This window comes from Nematolebias whitei, chromosome 10, assembly GCF_014905685.2.
Source record: "Nematolebias whitei isolate Nwh7 chromosome 10, NemWhi1, whole genome shotgun sequence".
Lineage (NCBI taxonomy): Eukaryota > Metazoa > Chordata > Actinopteri > Cyprinodontiformes > Rivulidae > Nematolebias > Nematolebias whitei.
In genome coordinates, this window is record NC_056507.1 from 21,958,510 (window position 1) to 21,970,976 (window position 12,467).

At 39.2% G+C, this 12,467-nt stretch overlaps 2 protein-coding genes across 2 annotated transcripts in view; one reads left to right on the plus strand and one right to left on the minus strand.

The window, feature by feature from the left end:
* The first annotated feature begins 2,429 nt into the window (after window positions 1-2,429).
* c1qtnf13 (C1q and TNF related 13) lies at window positions 2,430-5,987 on the plus strand. The gene is made up of 2 exons (XM_037682793.1): window positions 2,430-2,460; window positions 4,891-5,987. The coding sequence occupies exons 1-2, from the start codon at window positions 2,430-2,432 to the stop codon at window positions 5,928-5,930; spliced, it is 1,071 nt and encodes a 356-aa protein (XP_037538721.1). The 3' UTR covers window positions 5,931-5,987.
* A 1,792-nt stretch (window positions 5,988-7,779) lies between these two features.
* The window catches only part of nr1h4 (nuclear receptor subfamily 1, group H, member 4), a 20,392-nt gene continuing 15,704 nt past the window's right edge, over window positions 7,780-12,467 (minus strand). The window contains exons 8-9 of the mRNA XM_037682794.1: window positions 8,498-8,611; window positions 7,780-8,218 (exon numbers count right to left, since the gene is read on the minus strand). Coding sequence (XP_037538722.1) covers window positions 7,980-8,218; window positions 8,498-8,611 — 353 coding nt within the window. The 3' untranslated portion in view covers window positions 7,780-7,979. The remainder of the gene's footprint in view (window positions 8,219-8,497; window positions 8,612-12,467) is intronic.

Below are 12,467 nucleotides of genomic sequence, written 5' to 3' on the forward strand. Positions count from 1 at the left end.
TCACACACAGCAGCGCGCTGGGAAGAACAGGTTTAACAGAAAAGGATGTTTTATTTGGGATGGGGAAATGTGACCATGTTAAAACAGAATCTTTATATGTTGTTAATTTTTTTATTATTGATGGAAAATATCATATTCACACCTCCAAATATTTACAACAAAAGCCCAACTTCAAGATTTTATTATCTTCTATAAATATTTATATAGAATCCTTAAAACGAAGCTCAAATGCTAAAATCATTCAAATTATAGCTGCCCTTGAAGAACTGCAACCCTCGAGCACCGATTTGATTTTAACATTGTAAAATACTATTTTATGTTCTGTAATACCCTTGCTTGCTGTATTTGTGTTTATAATTAGTTCTCTATTGTTCTCTTTTGTTCATGTATGTTCTATATTTGCAATAAAAAAGATAAAAAGAGCTGGTTTAAGTATAAAAAATAATTCATACATATTTTATCTTGCAAATGTTTTTTTTTTAAATATATATAACTGGACTAATACAGATCTCATATAAACATAAAGGCACAGAACTACAGCAAAAAAAAGAGTCAAATTTGAAATTCTGTGCAGAAAATATTTAAATGAAATCATTTCAAATCGGTTTGTAATGTTTTATAATCATATTTTGGCATTTTAAAACATTCTTATACAGTTTGATAATGTATGTCTTTATGTTATTCTTTTTTATGGTTTAACTTAATGCATTAGGTTATGGATACATAGTGAAAGTTAAATTGGGTTTCTTTTTTAGAAATAGATCCTGCCTAACTCTGAACGCTAGGAAACACCTTGTAACTGTGACTTTCCTTCCCTCCATCGACTATGGTGACATTATTTACATGAACGCTCCTACAAGAACCCTGCAGATGTTGGATGCTGCATATCACAGTGCTCTAAGATTCATAACTGGCTGTAATTACCATACCTGTACATCATTGCACCCTGTATTCACTGGTCATCATTAACTTCACGCACACTCTCTCACTGGTACATTTTCATCTTTAAATCACTTCTTGGTCTGCTGCCTTCATACATCTCCTCCTACAAGTCTCCGCGTGAGTGCAGCTACAGCGTGCGCTCTCAGGACATTATTACCTGCAGTGATCCCTCAGTGAGGTCTGAACTAGGCAAAAGGGCCTTCACCTACTCCGACTGTTTCCTGGAACATTTTTCAAAAAGACCTGAAGCTCTTGACCTTGACCTCTCTAAGTGGCTTGAAAACCCTGTTAAGTATCTGGCAAAAGTCAATGCAGACATGTTCCTGTTTTTAGTTTTCTAAATCGCCTTATGATCTAATTGTTTCAGGCTGCTATTCCTCTTGATTGGCCTTTTGGTTGCTATTTTGTTTCTATTTATAAAAAAAAAAGAGAAACTTAAATTTGTATGCCTATTTTATAACTGTCTATTGTTATCGTTGTTATCCATTGTTGTCATCATTCTTTGTTGAAATCAGGTCTCTCTTGCAAATGAGTCCTTGAGGCTCAATGGGATTAGCCCGTCTAAGTAAAGGTTGAATGAATAATTAAAAAAAAATAAAATAAAATGTGTTTACAGTGACGACCAAAGCACTTTTCCTGTTTTTTTTTTTTTTTACTATAGTGTGTCAACAGGTAACACTGAAATAGTTTTAAGCTTCTTCTTTCTTTATACTGCACTGGACACCAACTTTCTTGTAATTTTATGAAGTGGTCTAACAGATCTCCCAAGTTTTCTGACAGTTATGAAGTTTGTTTGCTATTTTAAACATGGACTGCTATTTTTTTTTTTTTTTTTTTACTCGTTTTCCTGCAGACTGCAATGCATAGCATGTGCGGAAGAAAAAGGTAGCTGGGCAAATGGAGAAAAATATTAAAAGCGTCAGACCTAAAAATCTGAAAGTTAAAATCCAGCAAAGACCTGACACGCAGGACCTGAAAGATGTGTCCCCTTTTTCTGCGCTGAGGCAACTTTTCAACAGCTCACCTTTTTGGTGCTAAAATATTATTTTGTGTCCATCAAATTGTGTTATTTTTAGTATTGCATTTTCCTTCAATTTATCTGAGGAAATTGTGAACACATTGTGTCTTTGCGACAGATTGATGCATCAAAATGCCAAACTTTTAACTGCCAGTATTGTGTCAATTCCATTTACTTTCCACACACGGTCGGATTTTCAGATCTCTTTCACCTGCTTCAGACAAAACAAACACGAGTTAGACCTAACAACCCTGAAGGTCAACAAGCCTGCATAGTTCAACCATGCTTTCCCGTCACTGTGTTGTATATATACAGGTTGAACATAGATGGAGAGAAGCTTTGGAGCTCCTCCTCCTCCTACCATGACTGAATGAACAACACTTTTGTTCCCCTGGGCGCCGGTTACATTAACGGTTCTGCAAACTCACGGCGACTTCATTCACAGATCTGAGTGCACAACAAGCCCAGCATGCAAGTCCTGTCCCAACTGAGCTCAACAGGTAGGTTTAACATATATCTGCAACTAATGTACGCTTTAAAAACCATGAACCAGTTTGCTGATCTTAGTGTTTTAAATGCACATTTATGCCGTTTATGATTTCATCATAATTCTGTGGACTATTTCCTAGTGATAACCTTTTATTTTTCTGTGCAGTTTGCACATATAGGACTGTAGCATGAAGGCTCAAGGTGGTTTAAACGCTGGTTTCATGAAAATGGCTTCAACGTGTGTTTTTGCTTTGGTTTTTACAGAACTGAACATTTGTGATCAGGTTTCTGTACAATATTTAGATTTCATAGTTTCAAAAGTTGATCTTTCTACTTGTTCGTATTCTTTATACAAGTGCAACTTTAATCCAGTGCTTCATTCAGTTTAAATACTGGAATCTCTTTGCACAGTCCACACTTAGTTTTTGGATATGTACGAATAATTAATTATTATTAGGGACTTGAAAGTGAGTTTAATAAATGTATGCTGTTTTGGTCTGATTATGTTGCACTCCTTGTAAAAGTAAAACGAGCACAAAACTCGTCTTATTCTTGTAAATTGTATTTAAAAAAAGCTTCATTTTCCACAGATACATAATTGAAACACCTAATTTCACCCCTTCGTCTCATCCTGACTTCAAAGGGCTCCACCGTGGTGTATTTGGGTTGTGTTTTTTGGCACTGCGTCCTGTCCGGTCCCCACCTCAGAAAACTTTTCCATTGTTCAGCTCACAGAGGAGCAGATGAACCAGCAGCTAATGCAGGCACCAGACGCAGCATCAGGAAGGTCACAGAAGCTGCCCTGCAGGATTCTCTCTCAACACTTAGCCTGTTAGCTCCTTTTGACTCATGTGGAGAAGGTTCTGAGCGTGAAAACAAATAAATTAATTCAGATGGAAGCTTTTCACTCTGATATTAGACGTTTATGCCAATTGTTTTTGTCTCACGATGAATTACAAATTAATCCCAGAGATCAAGATTGATGGATTCCTTTGATGTTCTTAAGACTTAAATATTTGGTATTTAATGACAGATAAATTGCACAAGAGTTGAATGAATGAATGAATGAATGAATGAATGAATGTTATTTAAAAAGGGACAATGTACAATTCAAACATAAAGGGCACCATTTGATGTGCTGCACCAGATTATAGCAAAAACTAATTCGCATCTGCAATCCAGTGACAAGTTAAAAAAATGGATATGCAATTGAAAATAAGACAGAAAATATAACAATATCAATTGCTTTCAAATCACAATACACAAACACTCCATGTCATTAAACCAGCCTGACCCTAACAGGTGACACAGTACAACATATGGGATCAAATCTGTTATAAAAGTTGTAGTTAAGAAAGAACTTTCAGCTTTTTACTGGTTTTGATCCTCATTCTGATAAAGTTAAATGTTTTGTTGTTGTGCATTTACAAGCATCAATGCTGCAGATTTAGGCAAAACCTGTGGAAGCAACTTTTTTGACTCTTTAAGAAAATAACAACTGCTTCTTGGACTAAGAAGCACAAAAATTAAGCCGCTGTAACTGATCAAGATCGAGGTTTCTTTATTTGTCATTCGCATCATATGTGGTACATGTGGTGGAACAAAATTGTGTACACAGGGTCCCAGTTACATCCAACAAAAGTATAAATTGTAAAGAAAAACAGTAATCAGATCTAAGATATGAACTAAGAATAAGCTAAGCACTAATAGTACAAAAACAATACGCTGAACAGCAGCACGAACACGAGTCTGTGTGAGCAGATGAGTACAAATGAACACAGCAGCATGAAATACATCAGCAGCATGAGATCAGCAGCACATATCGACAATCAAGTGGCATTACAGTGATTTTTTTTCTCTCGCAGTGATTATCCTGGTTAGAGATTCATGAGTCTAACAGCATCAGGGTAGAAGCTTTTCCTCAGTCTAGTGGTTCTACATTTAATGCTCCTCAGCCTCCTGCCTGAGGGGAGGGGGGCAAAAGTGTGTGTGCTGGATGAGTGGAGTCCTTCGTGATGCAGGTGGCCCTCTTCCTGCATCTGGAGGTGTAGATCTCTGTGATGGTGGAGAGGCTGACTCCAAGAGACTTCTGTGCAGCCTCCATGCCACATATTTTTACACATTTGTTGTCATTAAACGAGTTATAGTTAAGTAACTAATGAGCTACAGATGGAGCGGCATGTAAAAAACTGTTTTCCTCGCTTCAGTTTTTGTGAAACACCAAACAACGACCAAACTCGTCCTTTTTACCACCCACTGTCAAAGACAAGACAGATGATAATGTCTACTGTATGTGTGTGAGTGTGTCTGTCTTTTAGCAAAATAACTAATGAACCACTGGATGAATTAAAAACAACAACAACTCACAAATAAGTATGTTTAAAACCGATGGACTTTTTCGAACATCTTATTTGACATCTTTCTTTCTGTCATGATTTCAGCCTACTGGAGCTCACACTTCCTTGTGGCATGCTGGTTACTCGTGATCCTCCCCTCTGGAACCGTTTGGTCCCTCCAGTTCCCTCTGGGAACGTCAAATCTCCGCTCTGCTTTCTCCGCCACTCGAACCAGCAGCGTTGTGGGGGGCAAGCAGAGAGCAGTGACCTTCAACAAGCTCATGGTCAACATTGGACAGGACTTCAACCCAGACACCGGCCACTTCCGCTGCCGCATCCCCGGGGCGTATTATTTCTCCTTCTCCGTAGGGAAGTTCCCTAAAAAGCTGCTCTCTGTGATTCTGGTGAAGAACAGGGAGGAGGTGCAGGCCATGGCTTATGATGACTACTGCAGGATAGGGAGGAAGGTCCAAAGCCAAAGTGTGTTGGTGAGTTTGAAGGAAATGGACACCGTGTGGCTGCTCATACAGCAGAACCCCAAGTATGCTCTGTACAGCAACGCCGGCCCTTACATCACCTTCTCTGGCTACCTGGTTTACCCAGAAACCCAACCAGCCAGCTACATCAGCAACCACCTTTCCTCACTGGCACTGCCTCACCCCAACTGCCCCCCTCAGACGGAGCAGCCACGGTCGGCCTTCTCCGTGGCGCGAACATCCACATTCCTGGGTCAGAGCAGCAGGCACCAGGACCGGCCACCTTTGACCTTCGACGTGGAATACGTCAACATCGGGTCCCACTTCAACAAAACCTCCGGCTTGTTCACGTGTCGCTTCCCCGGCGTGTACTTCTTTGCCTTCACGGTGGGGAAACACCCCCGGAAGGCCCTTTCAGTGAAGCTGATGACGGGGGGTGGGCAGGTGCAGGCCATGGTGTTTGATGAGGACACGTCCAAGAGGCGGGAGATGCAGAGCCAGAGCCTGATGCTGCCGCTCAGCGGGGGGGACAAGGTGTGGTTGTACAGTCAACAGGACGAGGGTTACGCCGTTTACAGCAACCAGGGCAGATACACCACCTTCTCTGGCTTCCTGGTTTATCCAGGAGCTGACGCGGTGTCCAACACCCAGGACAGATCTCACCTATAAAGGACGTTATCGCTGATCCAGTCTTTAGAAAGCAGCAGGTTTTGTAGTTAAACTGGGAGGGATTTAGATGTATAACAAACAACGTTAGCTGCTTTGGTTCTTTTCTTAAATAAACTTATTTGTTGCAATGCCCAATTAGTCCACAAGATGGCGCTCTGACACAGCGATGGCCTGTAACCAGCAAGAAACTGGTTCTCATTAAAGTATCACCAAATACATACTGTACATACATACACCCTATTTAGAAATTAGTGCCTTTGGGTTTTTATATTTAGATATTTTTTAACATGTAAAATCATTATTGGATGACAGAAATAATTTTGTAAATGATGTAAATTGTGTCCAAATTAAATTTTTCCATGAAGCAGACTTATATGGGTGCCATCTTTGTGATTAAATGTGGACTTTTTATACTATAGATAGACATGTTTTATTGTTTTGTGCATTTTCACGACAAACTAAATAAATTCATTGGTATTAAAAATGTAAAGCTTTTTTTTTCCTTTGCAGCCAAAATGCTAAAATTAACACTGTAATTAACATGGAAGGAGGCAAAACATTTATTTTCCTGCATTTACAAAGACTCATTGCGCAAAGCAAAGACGCAGAATACTGAATGAGCAAAATACAACCAGATGTTTGTTAAATATTCTTTATTGGCTTTTAGAAAATTTGTTAAAATGTGAAAAAAAAAAACATCAGTCCATTTTTAATTGAAGTGCTCAGAAGTTTAACTGCAGACATAAATAAGATAAAAAGTATTTTTTTCTGCAGGGTTGCACGAACCAGACAGATTTCCTCAAAGACTTTCTCAGAATTCATACGTTTGGATTTTGTTGAATATCGCCCGCTCTCAAAGGGGCAATAATGTTTTTGCTCATGTTCCTGTAAGTTCAAGTTGTCTGTTGCGTTAGTATAATATCTCAACAACCATTGGACGTATTTTACCAAAACTCTTAGACCCTAATCAGATGTAAATCTACAACTAACTAAGTTTTGGAGTCAACACCATTCAAGATGGCTGCCACAGCTAAGCAAGCTTATGAAACACAAGAGCCAGATTTACAAATATTGAGCTAAAATTTTGTGTGGTAGTAGTTGAACATAATTCTCAACACATATTTTGAGCTCTAACTGATCACTCAAGATCTGTTTTAAAAACATTACCATTCACTATTAGAGACATCTGTGTCTGTTAGCATAATATCTCATGAGCCACAGAAAGGATTTCAATGAAATGCTCTAAAAGTAATAATTGGCTGCACTTCCACAGCTGATCAACATTTGGAGTCATCCAAGTTCAAAATGGCCACCACAGCTAATCCACATTAGCCAGAGCAAAAAATGGCAGTAACTCTGTTAATTTTACAGATGTTGCACTAAGACTTGGTGTGGTGGTAGCTGAGAATCATCCTCAACACAAACATTGAGTGCTAACCTTTCTTACAGAGCTCACATGAACCCGTGCGTCATGTTCTTGTTTGTCCAAAACGACCACAAAACAGTTTCTCTGCATAAAATTTTCTCAGTGGCGAACTCATCGTCAAGAAATGCTAGGCCTTTAATGTTGCTAATCTTTTTTTCTTATACATTTTTGAGCTAAATATTGTCAAACTGTTCTTTAGAACAAATAAAAATTTTATTTATAGTTTAAAACTTGCACCAGACAACGTATTTGTCTTGTTGACAGCTCAGTGGTATAGAATATGTTGCAATGTGGACTTTTTACCCTCTAAGCCCTGTCAATTACTGAGGCAGATGCATGAAATATGAATTTTACACATAAAGCATGAATAAAGATCCAGTCTATTCTGAATTGTACACTTTTTACAACCAGTTTCATGGCTTTGACAAAGTTCCAGTGTGTCGTTGACTAATCAGTTTCTCAAGTTTAATAAATCTTCATATCTGTGTGAACGGTGAAAACAAGCTGACCTTCTGCACAAATGCCCCTTTAACCCATTCATAAAAGTCAGATAAACCATCTGCTGTAAACCTGCTCTCCTGCTGGAGCCGCCGTGCTCTCAAAGCTCAAACGTTCATCCTGGGTCACTGCACGTCCCAGATCTCACACAGCAGAGGGGTGAATTTCTGGTCGTTCACTCTCCATGACGTGAGCATCTCGGCGTGGTAGTGGTTTAGCGTCCTCAGCTCCGTCAGACGACCGAGGAGGCGAGCGAAGTACTGAGGATCCTGGGGATGCTGCAGAATGCACAACTTCCTGAGAATGTCCACCATGGGCTCCTGCAGCCTCTCGACAGCCTGCTGGTCCTTCACGTAAGGTCGATCTAAGGCAAAATAAAAGGATTTTAGATATTAACCTGAGAAATTAACTCTTAATGTTGAAATTACCGTATTTTTCAGACTATAAGGCGCGCTTAAACCCCTTTAATTTTCTCATAAATCAACAGTGATGTTATGTATTAATCCTGGTTGAGGTTACTGACCTGGAACTGATTTTATGTGTACACGGCGCTCAAAAATCTGTCAAAATGTTTTAGTTTCACTTAATGCGCCTTATAATCCGAAAAATACGGTACAGGTAAAAGCTGCTCCTACAAGCTCACCTGGTGTCAGGATTGTTATGGCAGTGAGCAGAGCCTGCTCCTCCTCCACCATGTGGAGATCACCTACGCTTTTATAAAAGTTAAACAAGGGAGTGATAAATTCTTCTGATATACCTACAGAAGCAAAAACAGAAAACATTTGAAAAGTCATTATCGATTGGCAGCATCCCAAAGCTGGAAAAATGTGCACATCAGATGGTTTATGAGAGCTCGAACAGAAAACAACTGGATTTATCCCCCTGGAAGCTTGAACTGAAGAAGATTTATGTGTAAATAACAAACCCCTTTTCAAAAACAGCAACAAGAAAGCTCTTTATTTTCAAGCATTTAGGATTAGACCATGATCAAGAAGATGGAGAATCTACACGGATGTTTGGTTGGCTCATTTTATTTCAGTGCCTAAACATGCTGCTCTGCAGGATGAGTAGTTATACAAACAGAAAGAAGAGCAGAAAAGAAAAACTGAGAGTTTAAAGATCAGTTTAAATTAGTTAATACCAAAATGACTGCAAGAACTCATTTAGGTCACAACTAAAGCTCTGGAGCAGACTTTATGCAGAACAAAAAAGATGCTAAATACAGATTAATCAATCCATCCATCCATCCATCCATCCATCCATCCATCCATCCATCCATCCATCCATCCATCCATCCATCCATCCATCCATCCATCCATCTGTAGTGAGTCACGTGGGTACGTGTCACTAGTTGTAGTATGACAATATATCCCCGTTTATATGCATACTATATTCACGAGTTCCTCATCTTTCTGACTGTAATGTCGTGCATTGAATTTTAACAGAAATGCGAACGAGAGACGTTATTATCTTTGACCCATCAAAATGAATGTGGTCATTTATTTTCAGAATCAAAGTTTAACATCAAACATTTACATTAATTTGGCAAAATATGAAAATAATAACAGACAGTTTCACAGAAAATGAGCATCGATCACTCGGCGGTGAACGAGGACTTTGCTTCAGATATTTCTAAAATATCTGTACTGGTTTTGTGAGAGAGAGAGAAGAGTTTAAGATGAAATGGAGATTTATCTTACAGAGAACTATGTGAGGGAATTAATCTGTTTGACCAGAACGTGCACGCTTCATCAGATCTCAGCTCGCCTCCGGTACACTTTAGTCGAAGAAGAGACCGTTACCTGGTGATGATAGATCAGCTCGATAGGGAATCCTCCAGACCTTTCAGCGTCTCCGTTGAGAGCTGCTGAAATCCTTAGATAGTCGTGCGTGGGTTGTTCAAACAGAAGTTATAATTCCAAACGTCTCTGACTCTCCTGAATTCTCGAATTCTCTTCCATTCACTTCACCATTCTCCATGAATTCCCCATGAATTCCTTCAGAACTCCTTGAGAACTTACTTGAGAACTCCTTGAGAACTACTTGAGAACTGCTTGAGAACTAACTTGAACTGGGGAGTTGCCACATTTTAAATGGGTCGACTTCCGGTTCAATTTAGAGCTTTCTGATTCGTGGATGTACCAGAAAGAGGTGTGGTTTTTGACGTAAGGTATTATCAAAAGTCGAGGTCAGGGAATGAATTTGTTTTCAACATACAGAAAAGATTATTGCAGAAACAGCAGACTTTTTGGAGCCTCACTCTGTTGTATCTTTCCAAATAGTAAAACATGACATCCCTTTTTCAGTAAACATTTAGTTGACCGAAGCTTCAACTTTCACATACTTACGACTTGGCTCATTTCAGACAGAAAATCAAGAAATGCATATTCAGGTGATTTCTTCTTTGAATGAGGAATAAAAATCATTACTTACTGTTTATGTAAAATAAAAATGAGTAGTTCTTTTCAACCTGTAAGCATTGAGTGAAACTAACACAATTTGATTATCAAACATTTGTAAGACAGTAATGATTATAAAGAATTGTCTTTTCTGCTTGATTAATTCAAGAAAGAAAGTCATCAGATGGCTCAGACTTATTCAGATCAATGAAAATGACAGTCTCTGTCCATCTGGTAGATTTGAGGTCATCAGGGTCAGATAAGGGTCAGACCAGGTTCACTACACATCCATCCATCCATCCATCCATCCATCCATCCATTATCTTCCACTTATTCCAAAGTTGGGTTGTGGGGGCAGCAGCTTGAGCAGGGAGGCCCAGACATCTCGTTCCACAGCCACCTCTTCCAGTTCTTCTGGGTGGACCCCAAGGCGTTCCCAGGCCACTATCCAATGTGTCCTGGGTCTTCCCCGGGGTCTCTTCTCAGTCGGACATGCCCGAAGCACCTCAACTGGTTCCTCTTGATATGGAGGAGCAACAGTTCTACTCCGAGTCTCTCCCAGATAACTGAACTTCTCATCCCATCTCTAAAGGAGAGTCCAGTTACCCTGCGGAGGAAACTCATTTCAACCTCCTGTATCCGTGATCTCATTCTTTCAGTCACTACCAAGAGGTTATGGCAATAGGTAGGACCGTAGAGCAACTGGTAAACAGAGAGCTTTGCCTTACAGCTCAGCTCCCTCTTCACCTCAACTGACTGGCACAGAGTCCACAATACTGCAGTTGCTGCACCAATCCATCTGTCAATCAAACGCTTCATTCTTTCCTCACTCTTGAACAAAACCCCGAGATACTTGAACTCCTCCTTGTGAGACAGAACCTCACTCTCGACCTGAAGAGAGCAATCCACCCTTTCCCGATGAAGATTAATACAGATTATTACAGATTAATATTTTAACATAAGATGCACAAATGACAGAAGAAATAAACTCACAAACTTGTAAAATCCACACTTTTTAAATCAATCAATCAATCAAGCAATCAATCAATTCAACTTTATTGTCCATAATATTCAATGAAATGAAGATTTGTCTTTGACATTGGCTCATAAAAACAACACAAGTTAAAAATGTTGTTAAAAACCTTTAAAAAGGTTTAAAAGCTTTGCTAATTCAATTAAAACCATTCTAAAATACACAATACATTAAAATATGGAAACATCCCAGCAGACAGTGGTTTGTTACGTGAGGCTGCGTTAAAATAAGACCTTGTTACATTCACTACAGAGGGAACAAATGACTGTCCATTTTTCTTTGCTAAAGGAACCAGCAGTCTTCTGCCAGATGGTACCAACCTGAATAATGGTTGCAGTGGATGAACTGGGTCATTGTAAACCTGTACTGCCTTTTTTTTCCAGAGCATGACTGTACAGGTCTGTAAGTGTCATTTGTTGATGACCAATGACTTTGTTTGACCACCCAGGACAACTTGTTCATAAAAGGTTCCCATACCATGAGACAATATTAAACAAAACTTCACTTTCAACCAGTGACCTGTACACCAACTGCATAGTCATTTTGTTTACATTAAAGCTCCTTATCTTATACAGAAGGTGGAGACGCTGTCTGGCATTTTGTGTGAACATAATCAATGTTGGGCTCAAAATGGAGCAAAACAAAACTTTCTATAGAAACTTGGGTTAAAAATCCACCTGCTAGTTGTTGAGTTTCTCAAGATTCCAGCTCATTGGATGAACTACTTTAATTTTTCACCTTTTTTATTTTTCGTTGCCACCCTTTTCCTTTTAAATGTCTCTTTTACCATTTTGTTGTTGTAAAACTGTCACAGTTTGTCTATTTATCTTTGTTCTTTGCTGATCTCGGCACTGGTTTTCTCTCAATCATTATAAGTTTTATTATTTAGTCACGTTCTTGTTCTAGATTCCATCAGTTCCTGGTTCCAGCTTCATATGCACCACCTGGTCTTTATTAGTAATCAGCACACCTAAATGCTCACTGCTCTGTAGTTACGCTCCTCGGGTTTTCTGTTTCAATGCAGATGTTCTCACAGATTTTCTGCTTGTTAAAAGTCTGTCCAAGATCTACAACTGAAGTCCTTTATGTCTGATGTGGTCCTGTTACAACCAGCGCATGTGTATTACTATGAGTATTACTATGAGTATTACTGATGGAGCCTGATGTATTACTATGAGTAT

Excerpts from the sequence above, each read along its gene's own strand:
- c1qtnf13 (XM_037682793.1), top strand. The coding sequence starts at position 2,430 with ATGCAAGTCCTGTCCCAACTGAGCTCAACAG. Across the intron at positions 2,461-4,890 it reads GTCCCAACTGAGCTCAACAG|CCTACTGGAGCTCACACTTC; the intron begins GTAGGTTTAACA and ends TCATGATTTCAG.